The following is a 21,368-nucleotide window of genomic DNA, read 5'->3' on the forward strand; positions in this document are numbered from 1 at the left end:
AAATATACCATGTTTTTACTACAGTAACCATATTTCAACTATGATATTCGATTGATATATTTTAACCATGGTAGTGTAACCATAGTGATAATGTCAATAAAAATCATAATTTTGTGGTTGTTATGGTTTTACTATACAAATACCATAGTTTAATTTTGTTTACTGTAGTAAAACCACGGCTTTACTGTAGTAGTAACTACGGAGCCCTACGGAGCCACTAAATTTTTTTTTCTGTTAAAAAATGGTTACTGTAGTAAAAACATGGTAAATTTATTGCGAGGGAATGCAAAGTATTGCGAGGGCACGCAAAACTACGTATTTCAGAAAAAAAGTGAAATAAAGGTTACTTTTCATAGTTACTACAATATTAATAGAGTGAAACCAGGGTTTTCCCAAAAAAGAAAAAACATGGTATGCCTAGAACAGTCAGGGTTACTACAACATTACTACGGTAAAACCATGTTTCTGCCAAAAAACTGTGGTTTACTACGAATATCATGGTTAAAATATGGTTACTATAGTAAAACCATGTGGTAAATTTATTACAAGGGAATGCAAAACTATTTTCCGTTGATAAAAGAGTTTATTGTACTATAAAAACATACTGTAACTTTCAAAACTCAGAGCATTTATTGAAATGTCAAAATTGACATTTTTGACATCACAGATGAATCCATCAGCACATGATTGCCCACATTTACACGTGTAATGGATAATCATAAACTCGCCCCGTCCAGTCACAGTGAGTGAGGTGATAATAAGAGGAAGTAAGAAAGATACTATTAAGTGTATGTGTTGTAAATAAGTTATATCTGTATATCTGACAATGACACATGTAACAATCGTTTCATGATTGGACAATATTGGGTGTGAAATGAGAGTTTATGCACTAATGACACTAATGACTAGTGTCTAAATAAGTCAGCTGGCATGTAGTGATTAGAGTTTCACTCTGACAACATCGGACACATGTGATCTCAAACAGCACCTGCTATTGCATAAAATCATGCCATTAAAATGAAATGTCACAACTGTCTGAATGTGTTTGTACAGGGTTGTACGGAGCGTTTTGTCTCCAGTCCTGAAGAAGTGATGGATCTTATAGACGAGGGCAAAGCAAACCGCCACGTCGCTGTAACAAGTTAGTGTTTCAAATGTTACTATCATAAAGTACTGAGATATTTTATAAGGTATTATTACAATGGTATAATGCCACAGTATTTTTTGTGAGGGTTGTGACTTGACTGCTTCGACATCAGTGATGATCTGAGATCAGTGTTTCAATGAGTTCTTGTGTGTCAGATATGAACGAGCACAGCTCGAGGAGTCACAGTATCTTCCTCATCAACATCAAACAAGAACACGTGGAGACAGAACAGAAACTCTGTGGGAAACTTTACCTCGTGGATCTGGCTGGAAGTGAGAAGGTACCACTGCTCGTGTGTGTGTGTGTCTAACAGATCTGTTTTAATGTATTTACACTTCAAAACAGTGTATCCAGGTGGGCTTTCAAGAGCATTGGAAGGATTGAATGATATATTTGTACATGTAATGAGGGTTTCTTCAACTTTAAGCACTTCCTGTGGATTTCTAGAAAGCAAAAAATTGTATTTGATTTAATTTGTCTACTAACAATGTCCAACAGTGTATGTACATGAATCACAGGAGATTTATGTCATTTTTGTCATGAAAATTCCCACCACAGCGTCCTTTCCAGCACATCTCAAATTCTGCATTGTGTTTAATAGAATTATGTGCTGGAAATTACATTTTTAAAACCCTTCTGATATAAAATAGTCTTACTAACATTTTACGTATCCTAAATACACACAATTAAATCATATTTTCACACTTTTGTCAAAATTTCAGCTTGATTGGAAATGACGGCCTATGAAAAGTGATTTCCCTTGATTTGTCTTTGTTTTGTCTCATATTTCATGCTCGTCATTGACACTTTTGTCCACTTGGTTAACAAGTACACTAACTTTTGAACAAACTTTATTAGGGGCAAAATTGTTTCGTGTGCTGGAAATGACATCACAACTGTGGGACAGTCGTAATTATTGAAAAATGTATCTAAATAATTTTCACACAATAAATATTTAAATTGTTTCTGTTATTTCTCTCGTTGTTTAGCTGATCACATTTTTAAACATGTAATAATTTTTATTTTTATAATGGATTTTCATAGCTTAATATTGAAAGTCACAAAAAATAAACCGAACATAAAATATCACATATCATTATTTAGAGGAGGTGCTTATCTTTCAAATGAGTCCACACACAAGGTAATCAGATGCATAGATCATTAGATAATCCACATGAAGCACAATGATACATATGACCACCAGGAGATGGCGCCAAATACATGACACAGACTCAATGATGACTCAAATGACACAGAATGAAACTCATTCTGTGAAATCTCATTACTAAAATCATGTCTGCATGCTATGCAAACATTTAGTCATTGTTGTGTTTGCATGTGTAATTAGTTCTTATGTACAGTTATTATGTTTTATTTGTTTGGAGAGACTTTTGGACACATGGAGACATTTTTGGACACAATGATAAATAATTTGTATTAACTTTTGATTGCTTTGTCGTATCAACACAAAGATTTTCTCAGATACAGTTGACATGATTGGGAACAAAACAAAATCAGTTTTTAAGAGCCACCTTATTTATACTGAGAGATATACAGTATAATGTCAAATAAGAAAAAAAGGAAATCTTTGGCTCAATGTTTTGTGATTTTTCAGCAGTTTCTTAGGCTGAGGGTCTCAGAATGTATCATAATCTATATCATTAAAATGTTTACAAAGTTTTCTTTACAATGATACCAAACACTTGACCCTCCTTGTTTTTTTGTTATAAGCCTTTAATTTTGGGTATGCCACTGAAACAGGAAATCTTTAAAAACACCTTCAGAGCTTAAAGGGTTAAAAAAAATTGGCTTAAAGGACAGACAGACAGACAGACAGATAGATAGATAGATAGATAGATAGATAGATAGATAGAATGAACAACAGACAGACAGACAGATAGATAGATAGATAGATAGAATGAACAACAGACAGACAGACAGACAGACAGATAGATAGATAGATAGATAGATAGATAGATAGATAGATAGATAGATAGATAGATAGGTAGAATGAACGACAGACAGACAGACAGACAGACAGACAGACAGATAGATAGACAGACAGACAGACAGACAGATAGATAGGACTAACAACAGACAGACAGACAGACAGACAGAAAGATAGATAGAATGAACAACAGACAGACAGACAGATAGATAGAATGAACAACAGACAGACAGACACAGACAGATAGATAGAATGAACAACAGACAGACAGACAAACAGACAGACAGACAGACAGATAGATAGATAGATAGATAGATAGATAGAATGAACAACAGACAGACAGACAGACAGATAGATAGATAGATAGATAGAATGAACAACAGACAGACAGATAGATAGATAGATAGATAGATAGATAGATAGATAGATAGATAGATAGATAGATAGATAGTTAGACAGACAGACAGACAGATAGATAGAATGAACGACAGACAGACAGACAGACAGACAGATAGATAGATAGATAGATAGATAGATAGATAGAATGAACAACAGACAGACAGACAGACAGACAGACAGATAGATAGATAGATAGACAGATAGATAGACAGACAGACAGACAGACAGATAGATAGATAGATAGATAGATAGATAGATAGATAGATAGATAGATAGTTAGACAGATAGATAGATAGATAGACAGATAGATAGACAGACAGACAGACAGACAGATAGATAGATAGATAGACAGATAGATAGATAGATAGACAGATAGATAGACAGACAGACAGATAGATAGATAGATAGATAGATAGATAGATAGATAGATAGTTAGACAGATAGATAGATAGATAGACAGATAGATAGACAGACAGACAGACAGACAGACAGACAGATAGATAGATAGATAGATAGATAGATAGATAGATAGATAGATAGATAGACAGACAGATAGATAGACAGACAGACAGACAGATAGATAAATAGATAGATAGATAGATAGATAGATAGATAGTTAGACAGATAGATAGACAGACAGACAGACAGACAGATAGATAAATAGATAGATAGATAGATAGATAGATAGATAGATAGATAGTTAGACAGATAGATAGACAGACAGACAGACAGACAGATAGATAAATAGATAGATAGATAGATAGATAGATAGATAGATAGATAGATAGACAGACAGACAGACAGATAGATAAATAGATAGATAGATAGATAGATAGATAGATAGATAGTTAGGCAGATAGACAGACAGACAGACAGATAGATAGATAGATGTGAATTACAGTTTGAAGATCAGAACGTGATATTTGACATAGATGAAAGCAGTTTACCACATAGATGAAGTAAAAAAAAAATCACATTTTAAGCACTCCAAAGTGCCCCTAACCAAAGAAAACATTCTGTCTGTCTCTCTCAGGTGAGTAAGACAGGTGCAGAGGGAGCTGTCCTGGATGAAGCCAAGAACATCAATAAATCTCTGTCCGCTCTGGGGAACGTTATATCGGCTCTAGCTGAAGGAACGGTGAGTACCGCAAACTTAACGGTGAAGTTTAATTTACAATGTGTTTGTTTGCCGTTTGCTACATGACTACTAACATGCACATGTTTCTGTGTGTGTAGAAGACTCACGTACCGTACAGAGACAGTAAAATGACGAGGATCCTACAGGATTCTTTAGGAGGAAACTGTAGAACCACTATGTTCATCTGCTGCTCTCCTTCTGCCTTTAATGATGCCGAGACCAAATCAACACTCATGTTTGGACAACGGTAACACAGCAAACACACAGACACACAATCAAACACTATTCAGCTCAGATATACATCACAATCTCTCTGTTTCAGTGCAAAGACGATAAAGAACACAGCTTCAGTGAATCTGGAGCTGACAGCAGAACAGTGGAAGAGAAAATATGAGAAAGAGAAAGAGAAGAACAAGAACCTGAAGGAGAGCATGCAACGACTGGAGGCGGAGCTTAACTGCTGGCACAACGGTGAGGAGAGAGTTCATGAAAACATCTGCTGCACACACACACAGTAACTTTATACCTGTGATGTGATTGTGTTTCAGGTGAATCAGTGTTTACTGTCCAGTCTGACATCAGCGATGATGCGGCTTTAGACGGTCAGACCAACAGAGACACAAATTCACCGTGTGCCAAACTCACTGAGGAAGACAAGCTCAAATATGAGGAAGAGATATGCAAACTCTATAAACAACTCGATGACAAGGTAAACACACATGTTGTACGTGAATGTATACTTTTTTTTTCCATAATTTGTCTTTATTATAATAATCACATTTTAGCTTATTAAAAAGGTAAACATTTTACATTCTATTAATTAACATGTCATGAAATTTCATATATTTTAATATGAACTGTTACAGTTTAAAATAATATGTACAAATAACAAGTATTTACATTAATTTGTACAATAAGCACTAAAATGGTAATGTCTCTTTAAAGCCTGGTTTATACTCGACGCAGCCACTTGTTCGCGAGGTTGCGCACGACAAAAATGATGTCATCGCGGCGTTACCGCCACAAGCCCTCATTTTGCGCGGTCGTGCACACTCCAATTGTTGTGACTCGGGCGAACAGTGCGCGCGGCGCTGCATTCACTTCTTGCATAAATTGCCCCATTTAGTTCAATGGGATAATTTACATAAGAATGCATTTACATACACATTTTTTACAATCATGTTTCATAAGGCTCAATGAGTGGTCTCAGTCACTACACTGCATGTTTAGATATCTATTAGAGTATATATGGGTGCAAGCAGTTCAATGCATATTTTATAAGCATAAGCTATAGTAGCAGTGCCCTCTACACCTTGAATGTCGCAGAGACTGTAGCATTGCTCTTTAGTTTTAAATTATTTTCTATAGTTTGTGTGAAGAATAATACTGTAGCATATCTATATGCTTGTATAAATGTATAGGAGTATAAGGTCAATAAATATACTATTAGCATTTTAAGGCAAGTATTTGTCCCGTGCCTTAATATCGAATAAAAACCAGAGTGAAGTTTGATGCTTTTATTACAAAGTCGTTGTGATCTGACGTTGTTCTGGCAAACTACTTCTCTCTGCCACTTTCTGCTAATTCAGATGATGTTTTCTCAGAATAGTACAACGGCGGGCGCGTCCATTATAAACGTCTCTAGAATTTTGGGAGGTGCGCGTGCAGTCTACGGTGCCAGACAAAAGTATAAACAAGGTGGAAAGAATGGTGGTAGTTCAGTTTTTTGGTTTAGCACACATTTTAATGTGTGATTAAAATTCATGTTTCTTTATACTTTTTTTTGTGTGGATTTTTCCCGTTTTTCACCCAATTTGGAATGCCCAGTTCCCAGTGCGCTCTAAGTCCTCGTGGTGGCGTAGTGATTCGCCTCAATCCGGGTGGCGGAGGATGAATCCCAGTTGCCTCCGCTTCTGAGACCATCAACCCATGCATCTTATCACGTGGCTTGTTAAGCGCGTTGCCACGGAGACATAGCGTGTGTGGAGGCTTCACGCCATCCACCGCGGCATCCACGCACAACTCACCAAACGCCCCACTGAAAACGAACCACATTATAGCAACCATGAGGAGGTTACCCCATGTGACTCTACCCTCCCTAGCAACCGGGCCAATTTGGTTGCTTAGGAGACCTGGCTGGAGTCACTCAGCACGCCCTGGGATAGCGAACTCCAGGGGTGGTAGCCAGCATATTTTACCACTGAGCTACCCAGGCCCCGTTTCTTTATACTTTTGATCTACATTCAACTGTAAATAAAGAAAGGATATTACAAACTGTATTTTTAAATGAAAGTGGAGTGCGTGGATCTCATTTTTAATAAACACACTTTACACAGAAGAAATGTTCAGTTTTAATTTCAAGCACTTTTAAACAAAACAAGGCAATTGTCCAGGTATTCCTGAACTGAAACTTCTAAAAGCTAAATTCACTTCAAGGACCTTGTGCGAACCCTGTAAACACTGTGGAAAAAAGTGATATTTTAACGTTGGATGGGTCAATAAAATGTATGGTTACGTTGAAAGAAAACAATGTTGCAAATTTCGAAATATTGAACTTTTCCTTGATATGTTTCATTTATTTTGATTCACGATATTTCTAAATTTGATATATTGTCCTTCCCTTATCCCCTTTATACTCTGGTGCATTTTTACACACTCAAATTTAAAAAAATCATCATTTACACATACTGTGGACTAATTGCAAATAATTGGTCTATTTTTTTCAGAGAACCCCTCAAATAAAAATACAAAAGTCTCCAATTATTCATTATATTGTATGTATTTATAATCTTATGAAAAGTTTTTTGAAATGTTTTTTTTTTTTTTTGTCCCACATTTATAATCATGTAATTCTGGTTCTGTTCACTCTACCTTACTTTGAGGGGTCTCATTTTATTCAACTAGATGGCAACAATCACTAGGAAAAATAATTTTTTCTCTATCATATTCTGTCACAATATACAAATCTGAAACGTAGGTGCATTTTATCCCTCACAGATGTGCTCGTCCATAGACATTCAGTCTAATTTTCAGTTCATGCACCACCCTCATTGTTTCATTGAATATCTCGGCCTCTGAGTGGACTAGAAGCCCAATCTAGGTGTCATTAGAAAGCTGAAATCTTTGTGATGATGTATGATTTTATCATCAATAGTCGAAAACATATTTTTCTGATGATTTGTTTTGCATGCTTTTCCTGCTGGACTGCATATTTTGTTCTGGACATCTAAGATATAACATTAGATTATTCTGCCAAGCAAGCTCACAGACAAGTATAAAACAGCTCTTTAAAAAAAAAAAAAGAAGAAAACTCCCTAAGGTAAAAGCAGATATAAAGTTTTTAGCTATTTGGGGCTTACAGCAACAGTGACCGGAGCATAAGAGACGTTCGTATCTGATAGCATACAGAAATCATATTTCACTTTATGATTCTTTTGAAAATCTTTCAAACTGTGGTATTAGAGCAATAAAATAAACTGTACAGTCTTATTCATGGGAATGAGAGCTTTCATTTGATATATGATTTGTCCATTTCATACAAATATTTCTACCCCATTACCTCTAGGGGGTGCAAATTTGAGACGCAAATGTTTTGATGCCTTATTGTGGAAACATAAATGCAAAAGGGATGATTATCTCTGAAAAGTTCAGATTCTAAGCTTTCAAATGATACCTCATATGCCTGACTTATTTATATGGGGACTTTAACGCCTTAAACGTAAACGTTTTCGCAATATAGCGCCCCGCCATAGAGTTTAAGGGATTAAGAAACGATATCAGTGTGTAAAATGAAAAACCGAAACGAGCGATCCAGATGGAGAACAACAACCATTTTTAGTGTTAGTTGGAGTAAAAATGAGTTCAGGCTCAACTTGCGCAGTTGTTGTCATAACCAGACACTAAAAACTAAATTTTTTCATTTCGTTCCTTGAACCGTTTATGGTCCCTGGTCATAACAACTCGAAGTAGTTAATAATATCAACATAATTAACCTCGGTCCATCGCTTCATGTCATCTACCCATTTGGGTGAGGCGCTGTCAAAAATCGGTCATCGAGATTTTTACAAATTGAATACATTAAACATCACATTATCCGCTAAAAACATATGCAAATGTGAGTGAAAGCACTGGAGTTGGAAAACTAAATCACGTTAAAGAAAACGGTTGATCCACATACAGAAGATTGAGAATGTACAGTGTGTTGTAAACTGATGGAGAAATGTAATTTTTGTATTGATTTTTTCTCTCTCTGACAGGACGATGAGATTAATCTACAGTGTCAGTTAGTTGAAAAACTGAAGGAGCAAATGCTGGAACAAGAGGAGGTAAAACATTCTGTTTACACACTTCAGAATGAAAAATAGTGTACTGCTACCAGGGGTGGACTGGGAAGAGAAATCAGCCCGGGATTTTACATAGAAACTGGCCCAAAAGCTGTTTTGTGGCCCATTCTGCATAACGCGGCGGCTCATTTCAGCTTAGTACCGGTACTCCCGATGGCCGGTCCGCCCCTGAAAACCGGGAAAATGCCCGGTATGCCAGATTACCAATCCAGCCCTGCTGCCTACTGTTTTAAAAAGTAGTATGTGAAACTGTATTCAGTATGCAACGGTACACATTTCAGACAGTAGTATGCTACACTGCTGTCACATGACCTCATCACATGGCATGTTTAATTCAGTTATTATCTCAGAAATAAATACAATTATTTGGCATTTCTAATCCAATTTAGTGTAAAAATGTCATTTGGCAGACTGATCAAATAATGAGTCAAGAAAGAAATGGTAATAATGAAAATCTATTCATTCAGTCAATATATACAGAACATTTGCATCACGTGCACAGAGTACATTCTGCAATAGCATGAGTAGTATGGTAGCATGCCATTCCAAAAATACCCACATGTGCTAAGTCCTCGTGGTCACGTAGTGATTCGCCTCAGTCCGGGTTGCCTCTGTGTCTGAGATCGCACATCTTATCGCACATCTTATCACGTGGCTTGTTGAGTGTGTTGCCACGGAGACCTAGCGCGTGTGGAGGCTTCATGCTCAACTCACCACGTGCCCCACTGAGAACGAACCCCATGTGACTCTACCCTCCCTAGCAACCGGGCCAATTTGGTTGCTTTAGGAGACCTGGCTGGAGTCACTCAGCTGCCCTGGGATTCGAACTAGCGAACTAGCGAACTCCAGGGGTGGTAGCCATTGTCTTTACCACTGAGCTACCCAGGCCCCCAGATTACTGGAGTCTTTTTCTCAGGAGAAACATCTGAGAAGATCTGCTCTCTATTTAATCTAATTTCTGTTCCTTTCATCCACAATTTACTGTTTGTGTGTTATTTAGCTGCTAGCATCATCGCGCTGTGACGGTGAGCGTGTGCAGTGCGAGTTGAGTCGTCTGCAGTCGGAGAGCGACAGCGCGAAGGCTGAGGTGAAAGAAGTTCTACAAGCTCTTGAGGAACTCGCTCTGAACTACGACCAGAAGAGCCAAGAAGTCCAAGACAAGACTGCCCACAACAGACAGCTCGCCGAGGAACTGTCGCACAAAACCGTACGCCACTCTCTTTCATTTTACAAACCAGACCAGTCTCACAAACACAGCAAAAATCATGCCATTAATACAGTTTTTGTGTCTTGTTTTCCAGTAAAGTATCTAAACATTAAAAAAAAAAATCTCAACCTGTTACAAATTATGTAGAAAATTAAATAAATGAAATAAATATATATATATAAAATTATTCTTAAATCAAAACTGCCAATGGAGTAAAAAATAATCTTAATTCAAAATATTTTAACTGACATTTGATTTATTTAGTATATAATTTTGCCTCTCAAGTGAATTTACTGCAAACAAGACAAAAATACTGATTATTTTTGTTGTGAAGGAAGCATTGCTGTGGTGCCATTTTTCTGCATGCCATCAAAACATGCTCTGGTTACATTATAACTCATGGTTGTATGCAGATTTTACATGTTTTAATGACAATAACAAAAAGCAATAAAAAAATCAGAGAGGTCGAGGAATTTTTCATGACTGTACTATGTCTAGTTCTTAAAGGAATATTCTGGGTTTAGTGCAAGTTCAGCTCAATCGACAGCATTTGTGGTATAAAGTTGATTACCACAAACATTAATTTCGACTCGTCCCTCTTTCTCTTTAGCCCTTTAAGCTCTGAAGGTGTTTTTAAAGATTTCCTGTTTCAGTGGCATACCCAAAATTAAAGGCTTATAACTCAAGGGACAAGTGTTTGGTATCATTGTAAAGAAAACTTTTCACATTTTTTTTATGATACAGATGATGATAAATTCTGAGACTCTCAGCCTATGAAATTGCTGAAAATTTTCAAAAATAATTTAGTCACAAATGTACTTTTTTTCCTTACTTGACATTATACTGTATATCTCTGGGTGTAAATAAGGTGGCTCCAAAAAGTTTGTTTTGTTCACAATCATGTCAACTGTATCTGAGAAAAATATTGTGTTGATACGACAAAGAAATAAAAAGTTATAGCATTACAAAAATTATTTATCATAGTGTCCAAAAGTCTCTCCAAACAAATAAAACATAATAATTGTACATAAGAACTAATTACACATGTAAACACAACAATGACTAAAGGTTTGTATAGCATGCAGACATGATTTTAGTAATGAGATTTCACAGAATGAGTTTCATTCTGTGTCATTTGAGTCATCATTGAGTCTGTGTCATGTATCTGGCGCCATCTCCTGGTGGTCATATGTAACATTGTGCTTCATGTGGATTATCTAATGATCTATGCATCTGATTACCTTGTTTGTGGACTCGTTTGAAAGGTATGATATGTGATATTTTATGTTCCTTTATTTTTTGTGAAATTATAAGCGAAAATGCGGCATACGATCAACACTAACATAATTGTCAAAGACATATACTTATCTATTACTCACTATATTTTTGTCTGTGAGTAAAACAAATAGGCTGGTTGCATTCTACTCTTTGAGAGCCTTCCAACAACAACATATGACACATGACTATTTGATGACTTTGATGTTTTTACTGTTTGCAATAATATGTACAGTGCAAATTGTTTTATATAAATTATCAAAAGGGAACACTTCTGATTCATCTGCAAATTTCAAAGCACTTGTTCAGTTTTGGTCATGATGTCTACATGCATTGGAATGTAGAGCTTCTAAACTTTCAAACAATACTTATTTTGTGTTAGTCAAGACTGTAGTTGTTAATATTTTGAAGATTTTTTTTTTCTCATGGGCCATCCGAGCTTAAAGGGTTAAAAAAGCAACAATCTGTGTTTCAGTGAGACACTTACAATGGAAGACAATGGGATTTCTGCTTTTAAACCCACTAAATATTGGCCCCATTCACTTCCATTGTAAGTGTCTCACTCTAACCTCAATTTTTAAGAAATAACCGAAGATGACCGAGGCTTTTCAGAACTCTTTGAAAGTAAATAAAAATGTTACCAGAGCAACATTTTGGTGGTGCGTGTATAAACATGGTAAGAGTGATGTTTCTTTGTAGAAGTGTTATTTCAAACACTCTTTTATATGGCTCTGTCTTCTGCCATCTGTGTGAATCATATTAGACACTCAGTTCAGTGCTGATCTGTGTTGTGCTGAACTCCATATTTGGATTCAGGGGCAAAGAGTTCTACTTTCATCTCAAGAGCTTTCTGTCAATGATGACCTACATATCCAGAGGAATTCTCTGCATAATTCATATAGATCTAAATATTCTTGTAGAAAAAGTTTTTTCGTACAAAACTTAACTTATTGCTCAGTGTTATGAAAAACATATACAATTTCTGTGACATCTAGTGTCAGGTGTTTACCAGAGTACAACATAGCATTATAAAAGAAAAGTTATTTTGCAGAGAAATCAAACAAAATTTAGGAACGTTTATACTTATGACAAGAAAAACCTATTTGCTAATGGGGTAAGAAAAGGAAAAACTCGATTCAATGGGCAAACAAGATTATTTTTCTTAGCCCTTTGGCACATAGTTTTTTCTTGTTGTAAGCATAAATCGCACCAAATTTTGTAAGATTTCTCTGAAAACAAGACTTAATATCTCATGCCATTTTTGCTTCTCAAGTCATTTTTTCTTGTTTTATGTATGTTACAGGAAAATAAGACAAAAATGCTCCGGTAGAAAGTCATTTAGAACAAATTTCTGTGTAAATCGTATGTAAAAACCAATCTTGCATAAATTGTCACATGCAATCAAAGGGACAGTTCACGTAAGAATGGATTTATGAACGAGGATTCTGCTCATGTTGCATGAATGAAGTCCATTGTCATTCCATTGTCCAAGTCAGCTGACATATGTTTTAGTACTCGTCTAGCAGGAAAAGTAAAAGCATGTACAATGTTAACAGCAGCTGTAATGTTACTGGTAATTGCCTTCCTTAATCTGCTAATCAAACAATAAGCGATCCCATATTGTAAGTCTACTTACACACACACATTAGTGTTAATATTGAATCACTTTGCTCACGCTGGCTGTTATTCTCCCTTCAGTCGGATCTGATGTGTTTGGAGGCGGAGTTTTCAAGGCTACAGGAATTGAGTGGCCAGCAGAAGAAACGAATCACTGAGATGTTAAACACCCTCATGAAGGATCTAAACGACTTCAGCTTCATATTGGGAAATAGTGAAATCAGAATGGTGAGTGTGTGTCTGTTTGGCCTACAATAACAGTAAAAGCCGAATTCAGTGACATTGTATGGAGCAACCCACGGTTGTTGCGAGGAAAACATACTAATAAACATAGTAAATGATGTCTTATGAAAATGTTTAACTGCAGAAAGGTTTGTCTGCTCAAATGTGTTGACCTGAGGTAACCTGTGATATATTCCCCGCAGTCAGTACAAATGTTACACAAGTGAATGTAAACAGTGATAATGTCTGAGTGAGGAGGGGGGGCGTTCACTTCACACAACACACATATATGAAGACAGACAGACGTCAGTACACTGCAAAAAAATCAGTTTCTTACTGAGTATTTTGTCTTGTTTTTCTGTAAAAATATCTAAACATTCTTAAAACAAGATATATTTACTTGAGAAGCTAATTGACGCAAGATATTTTTACATTTTGAAATAAAATATATACATTTTTCAAAATACAGTCATGTTTATGCTTATAACAAGAAAAAATCATTTGCCAATTGGTATTAAAAAAACTCGATTTAAAGGGAAAACAAGTTTATTTTTCTTACCCGATTGGCAAATCGTTTTTTCTTGTTTCAAGCATAAACCGCACCAAATTTTGTGAGATTTCTCTGAAAACGATACTTTTTTATTTTTTTTTGGCTTCTCAGGTAATTTTTTCTTGTTTTAAGGATGTTTAGGTATTTTAACTGGAAAATAAGACAAAAATACTCAATAAAAAATAATATTTTCACACTTTTGTCAAAATTGCAGCTTGATTGGAAATGATGGCCAATAAAAAGTTATATTTCCCCTGTTTTGTCTCATATTTCATCTCAAGCATGCTCTTCACTGATATATATATATACAGTATAATAGATATAATATTGCCCCAGTAAATCTCTCTCTCTCTCTCTCTCTCAGCTGTGTGATTTTTCAGGTGTGTTAGAAGAGGAGTACGCAGTGGTGTGTGTGTATGTGAGTAAGGTGAAGTCTGAGCTGAAGTCAATGGTGAAACGCTGCAGATATCTGGAGAGTTTACAGTCAGACTGTCATCGAAAGATGGAGGAGACCGGACGAGAACTTTCGAGCTGTCAGCTGCTCATATCACAGGTCACACACACACACACACACACACATAAATACACTCGCAAACAGAATTCAGACACTAATGTGTGTGTGTGTGTGTGTGTGTGTGTTCTGCAGCATGAGGCAAAGATTCGCTCTCTGACAGAGTACATGCAGAACGTTGAACTAAAGAAGAGACAGCTGGAGGAGAATTACGACTGTCTGAGTGAAGAACTAGCCAAACTACAAACTGCAGGTGTCTATTATATTATTAGAAATGTCCCATATAAAAAGTACTTTGGTGTTACCATGGTACAGGGATGTAACAGATGGTAATATACTCCAAGATACTTCACAGAATATCAGGCTGAATTCGGGACATATTTCACCCCAAAATCAAAAGAAAAAACAAACAAGCATATTGTGACATTATGATCTTGAAACTTCCCTCCCCAGTTCTCATTACTGTTATAGAATAACACAATGATATATTACTTAAATTGTTAAGTACACTTGTAAAGCACAATTCTAACTATACTATACATCATGGTTGTATTAGTTGTACTGAATTTTGTTGGTAAAATGTTTCATGAAAATAATTCAAAGAGATATGACATGAGCTTATTGTGTTTACAGAGAGCAATCCAGATAATCAACAGCACACTGACGAGTCTGGAAGTGTGAAGGTACATTTTGTGGTTCCCATCGACACATATATACATTTTTATTTTCATGGATGTGGCCAAATGTTTGGCTGTAAATGTTTGCAATATTTAAGGATTGCAGATTTCACTGAACTGGAGTTAATGGTGAGGATATCAGTTCATTGTGCTAACTGTGCTGTTGTGTTGTTCCAAAGCAGAACTCAGACGCTCATCATGAACCACAACACAAGCAGCTCGGACGTCTGCGTGACGACATCAACCACAAACAGAAGATCATCGATGAGCTCACAGAGTCAGATGCAACTTTACTAAACTCTACTCATCTCTACTGAACTCTCTGTCATCTTCTGTCTGACTGCTGTTTGATATGTAACGGTTGTGTTGTGTGTTTGTGTTTAGTGAGAATCAGCGGTTGAGTTTAGAGATGGAGCAGATGAATGTTGAGTTTACCGCACTGAAGAATCGAGAACATGAGAAAACTGTACAACTAGAGGAGCTCAGGTCAGATAAACCAGCACTACATGAGTACTGACTACTACACATGGCCATACACCGCATTACTATACTATACCATACTATAGTAAAAAAAAATACTATACTATGGTACTATACTTACTATACTATAGTGCTATACTATACTGTGCGGTACTGTACAGCACCATAGTATAGTTGTTCTATTCTATACTGGACTGTACCATACAGTACTATACCACACTACACCATACTACATAGTAGCAAATATTGCACTGATATACTATTCTGTGTCATACTATAGTACTATACTACACTAATCTATAGTACTGTACTATGCTACATGGTACTATACATCTCTATAATACAGTGTACTCTTCTATACTGTACCATACATTAAAGTACTATACCATACTACAGTACATAGTAGCATATAATGCACAGCTATACTATACTATTCCATACTATACTACAGTAATATACTATACTATATTATAGTACTATATTTTGCCATACTATAGTATATGGTACTGTACAGATCTATAGTATGGTATACTATTTTATACTGTATCATACCATAAAGTAATATACTATACTATTCCATACCACATTACATAGTAGCATATAATGCACAGATATACTATTTCATACTGTACTATACAATATGATACTACTATACCATACTATAGTATACATGTATGGTACTGTACATCTCTATAGTATGGTATACTATTCTATACTGTCTCATACCATAAAGTAATATACCACACTATTCCATACCACATTACATAGTAGCATATAATGCACAGCTATACTATTCCATACTATACTATACTATACTATATTATAGTACTTTACCATACTAGAGTATATGGTACAGTATAACTCTATAATATGATATACTTTTATATACTGTATCATACCATAAAGTATTACACCACACTATTCTACACCAAATTACATAATAGCATACGTATAATGCACAGCTATACTATTCCATACTTTACTATTGCACTATACTATACTATACTATACTATACTACACTACACTACTTTACCATACTATAATATATGGTACTGTACAGCTCTATAGTATTGTATACTATTCTATACTGTATCATATCATAAAGTAATATACCACACTATTCCATACCACATTACATAGTAACATATAATGCACAGCCATAATATTCCATACTATAATATTTTACTATCCTTTACAATACCATATTATACTATAGTACTATACTTTACCATACTATAGTATATGGTACTGTACTGCTCTATAGTATGGTATACTATTCTATACTGTATCATAACAAAGTAATATACCACACTGTTCCATACCACATAACATAGTAGCATATAATGCACAGCTATACTATACTATTCCATACTATACTATTGTACAATACTATACTATACTATAGTACTGTACTTTACCATACTATTGTATACGGTACTGTACATCTCTATAGTATGGTATACTATTCTATACTTTACCGTACCATAAATTACTATACCACACTAAACCATACTACAGTACACAGTAACATACAATGCAATGCTATTCTATACTATACCACACAATATGGTACTGTACAGCACCATAGTATAGTATACTATTCTATACTGTACTATACCATAGAGTACTATACCTTACTACACCATACTACATAGTAGCAAATAATGCACTGATATACTTTTCTATGCCATACTATAGTACTATTCTACAATATACTATAGTACTATACTATACTACATGGTACTGTACAGCTCTATAGTGTAGTATACTAATCTATAATTTACACTATTCTATCCTGTACCACGCCATAAAGTACCATACCACACTATACAGTACTACAGAACTTAGTAGCACACAATGCACTGTTATTCTGTACTATACTACTGTAATTCACTATACTGTACAGCACCACAGTATAGTATACTATTGTAAAGTAAGGTATCATACCATACAGTACTATACCACACTACATCATACTACAGTACATAGTAGCATGCAATGCACTGCTATACTATGCTATACTTTACTATAGTACTATACTACACTATACTTTAGTACTATATTAGTATGGTACTGTAGAGCACCATAGTATAGTATACTATTCTATAAGACACCATAACATACAGTACTATACCACACTATAATGTACTACATAGTAGCATACAATACACTGGTATATTACACTATGCTATGCTATACTATACTATACTATGTAGTGCTGTACTATAGTGTAGCATGTTATTTAGTGTAGTACACCATACAATACCATACACTGTACTGTACTTTACTGTACTAGTGTAATGTGATATACAAAACATTTCTATTGCATAGCATTGCCACTATACTGTGATATACTTTATGCACACCATTTATGAATATGCATAAAAAACTACTAAAAATCATTCTAATTTACTGATTAACTGAGTTATATATGAAAGGGTTGTTGGTTGTGTATACAGATATCTCAATGAACGTCATGAACAGGCTAAACAGGACATGAAGGGGCTGGAGGAAACAGTTGTGAGTATCAGCCAGATAATAAGGGTTCAATAAGAAATTATCATTACAGTGGAGTAGTGTATGTTATAGTGACTCTAATGGCATACTTTAGCACATGTCTCCTTGATCGTTCTCTGTTGAAAAGGCTCGAGAGCTCCAGACCCTCCACAACCTGAAGAAGCTGTTTGTTCAAGACCTCACGACTCGAGTTAAACAGGTGAGTTCATCCGAACATGAAACAAACTGTTCTATAACAATGATGTCTGATCTTCAACTCTCTCCGTTTCTATCTGTGTATTAGAGTTCTGAGTTGGAGCTTGATGACAGTGGGGGGAGTTCAACCCAGAAAAAGAAGATTTCCTTTCTTGAAAACAACCTGGAACAGCTTACGAAAGTTCACAAACAGGTTAGTTCAAATGGATTTGTTTGAATGGGAAATAGGGCTGAGCGATACGTCGAATTTCCACAATACAAGACTACATTTACATTTAGTAATTTAGCAGACACTTTTATCCAAAGCAACTTACAAATGAGGAACAAAACAAGCAACATCTGCAGTGTTTTACTGCCAGGTTTTCAAGGTGGTTGGAGTAGTATTGGCGCTAGCGCAGAAGAAAGAGACAGAGTTTTTTTTTAGAGTTTTATTAGTACAGTAAGTGAAAGTTCAATAGTAAGTGCAATTAGTGTGGATTGGTTAAGTGCTCATGGAACAGATGTGTTTTCAGCTGGTTCATGAATGTTGAGATGGTATCAGCAGATCGTGTGATGGTTGGAAGCTTAATCCACCACAGAGGAACAGAGAAAGTGAATGACTGTGAAACAGACTTTGAGCCTCTTTGTGATGGGACCACTAGGTGCTGCTCATTCATGTAGAAGTGAACTGGTGTAAGTGGGTGCGGTTCCATTGGCTGTCCTGAATGCCAAAGCAATGAATTTGATGCGGGCAGCTACAGGTAGCCAGTGGAGTAAAATCAAGAGTGGAGTGAGATGAACCCTTTTTGGCTGATTGAAGACCAGACATGCTGCTGCATTTTGGACCACCTGCAGTAGATTAATTGTGTTAGCTGGGAGGCCAGCCAGCAGAGCATTGCAGTAGTCCAGTCTTGAAATGACCAGAGCTTGGACCAGGAGCTGTGCAGCATATTCAGACAGAAAAGGTCTAATTTTCCTGATGTTATAAAGCACAAATCTACAAGACCGGGCAATGGATGAGATGTGGGCAGTAAAATAAACTGGTCATCTACCACAAATCCCAGATTCCGAGCTGTTCTGGTTGGTGTTAGTGTAGCTGAACCAAGATGAATAATGAGGTTGTGGTCAACTGATGGGTTGGCTGGGATCATGAGGTGTTCTGTCTTGGCAAGGTTGAGCTTAAGGTGGCGTTCATTCATCCAGGCTGAAATGTCTGAGAGGCAGGCCGAGATACGAGCTGAGACAGTAGGGTCATCAGGCTGGAACGACAGGTAGAGCTGCGTATCATCTGCATAGCAGTGGTAGGAAAAGCCATGTGCCTCAATGACCGGTCTGAGTGATGTTGTGTACATCAAGAAGAGGAGGGTCCAAGTACTGATCCTTGAGAAACACCAGTGGTCAGCATGTGTGACTTGGACATCTCTCCATTCCAGGAAACCTTGAAAGATCTGCTAGTGAGTTATGACTCAAACCATCCAAGTGCAGTTCCTGTGATGACCAAGTCACTGTGTCAAAAGCAGCTGACAAGTCAAGGAGGATGAGGACGGATGATTTGGAGTTAGCTCTCGCCAGTCGCAGGGTTTCAGCTACTGACAAGAGGGCAATCTCTGTTGAGTGTTCTTTTTTGAAGCCAGACTCATGTCTGTCAAGTAGGTTGTTCTGTGAGAAAAAAGCAGGCAATTGGTTGAATTCGACCCTCTCAAGAGTTTTAGACTGGAAGGGTAGGAGAGAGACCAGTCTGTAGTTGTCAACTATTGTGGGGTTATGTGTTGGTTTTTGGAGCAGTGGGGTTAGTTGTGCCTGCTTAAGATATACAGTGCATCTGGAAAGTATTCACAGCACTTCACTTTTTCCACATTTTGTTATGATACAGCCTTATTCCAAAATGGATTAAACCTCCAAGACAGGATTGTAGATTGTAGACCCCCGAGACAGGATTGTATCCAGGCACAGATCTGGGGAAGGGTACAGAAAAATTTCTGCAGCATTGAAGGTCCCAATAAGCACAGTGGCCTCCTTCATCTGTAAATGGAAGAAGTTTGGAACCACCAGGACTCTTCCTAGAGCTGGCCGCCCGGCCAAACTGAGTGATCGGGGGAGAAGGGTCTTAGTCAGGGAGGTGACCAAGAACCCGATGGTCACTCTGACAGAGCTCCTGTGTTTCTCTGTGGAGAGAGGAGAACCTTCCAGAAGAACAACCAACTCTGCAGCACTCCACCAATCAGGCCTGTATGGTAGAGTGGCCAGATGGAAGCCACTCCTCAGTAAAAGGCACTTGACAGCCCACCTGGAGTTTGCCAAAAGTCACCTGAAGGACTCTCAGAGCATGAGAAATAAAATTCTCTGGTCTGATGAAACAAAGATTGAAGTCTTTGGCCTGAATGGCAAGCGTCATGTCTGGAGGAAACCAGGCACTGCTCATCACCTGGCCAATACCATCCCTACAGTGAAGCATGGTGGTGGCAGCATCATGCTGTGGGCATGTTTTTCAGCGGCAAGAACTGGGAGACTAGTCAGGATTGAGGGAAAGATGAATGCAGCAATGTACAGAGACATCCTTGATGAAAACCTGCTCCAGAGCGCTCTGGACCTCAGACTGGGGCGAAGGTTCATCTACCAACAGGACAACGACCCTACGCACACAGCCAAGATAACAAAGGAGTGGCTCCGGGACAACTCTGTGAATGTCCTTGAGTGGCCCAGCCAGAGCCCAGACTTGAACCCGATTGAACATCTCTTGAGAGATCTGAAAATGGCTGTACACCGACGCTCCCCATCCAACCTGGTGGAGCTTGAGAGGTCCTGCAAAGAAGAATGGGAGAAACTGCCCAAAAATAGGTGTGCCAAGCTTGTAGCATCATACTCAAAAAGACTTGAGGCTGTAATTGGTGCCAAAGGTGCTTCAACAAAGTATTGAGCAAAGGCTGTGAATACTTATGTACATGTGATTTTGTTTCGTTTTTTATTTTTAATAAATTTGCAAAGATTTCAGACAAACTACTTTCACGTTGTCATTATGGGGTATTGTTTGTAGAATTTTGAGGAAAATAATGAATTTAATCTATTTTGGAATAAGGCCGTAACATAACAAAATGTGGAAAAAGTGAAGCGCTGGGAATACTTTCCGGATGTACTGTATACTGAATATCATCCAAAAGCTAA

General features: G+C 36.9%; 1 protein-coding gene across 3 annotated transcripts in view; it reads left to right on the plus strand.

Moving 5' to 3' along the window:
* The window catches only part of LOC127446582 (kinesin heavy chain-like), a 53,621-nt gene that overhangs the window by 27,318 nt on the left and 4,935 nt on the right, over positions 1 to 21,368 (plus strand). For 2 of the 3 annotated variants that reach the window (XM_051707611.1, XM_051707612.1), the window contains exons 7-23: positions 1,054 to 1,141; positions 1,303 to 1,427; positions 4,528 to 4,632; positions 4,731 to 4,879; positions 4,955 to 5,103; positions 5,181 to 5,341; positions 8,889 to 8,957; positions 9,976 to 10,182; positions 13,156 to 13,302; positions 14,211 to 14,399; positions 14,493 to 14,610; positions 14,991 to 15,040; positions 15,214 to 15,311; positions 15,419 to 15,520; positions 17,975 to 18,035; positions 18,160 to 18,231; positions 18,316 to 18,420. In XM_051707611.1, the coding sequence (XP_051563571.1) occupies positions 1,054 to 1,141; positions 1,303 to 1,427; positions 4,528 to 4,632; positions 4,731 to 4,879; positions 4,955 to 5,103; positions 5,181 to 5,341; positions 8,889 to 8,957; positions 9,976 to 10,182; positions 13,156 to 13,302; positions 14,211 to 14,399; positions 14,493 to 14,610; positions 14,991 to 15,040; positions 15,214 to 15,311; positions 15,419 to 15,520; positions 17,975 to 18,035; positions 18,160 to 18,231; positions 18,316 to 18,420 (1,995 nt within the window). The remainder of the gene's footprint in view (positions 1 to 1,053; positions 1,142 to 1,302; positions 1,428 to 4,527; positions 4,633 to 4,730; positions 4,880 to 4,954; positions 5,104 to 5,180; positions 5,342 to 8,888; positions 8,958 to 9,975; positions 10,183 to 13,155; positions 13,303 to 14,210; positions 14,400 to 14,492; positions 14,611 to 14,990; positions 15,041 to 15,213; positions 15,312 to 15,418; positions 15,521 to 17,974; positions 18,036 to 18,159; positions 18,232 to 18,315; positions 18,421 to 21,368) is intronic. The other variant, XM_051707613.1, reaches the window with a different exon arrangement.

The sequence above is a fragment of the Myxocyprinus asiaticus genome, chromosome 9, assembly GCF_019703515.2.
Source record: "Myxocyprinus asiaticus isolate MX2 ecotype Aquarium Trade chromosome 9, UBuf_Myxa_2, whole genome shotgun sequence".
In the NCBI taxonomy this organism is placed as follows: domain Eukaryota; kingdom Metazoa; phylum Chordata; class Actinopteri; order Cypriniformes; family Catostomidae; genus Myxocyprinus; species Myxocyprinus asiaticus.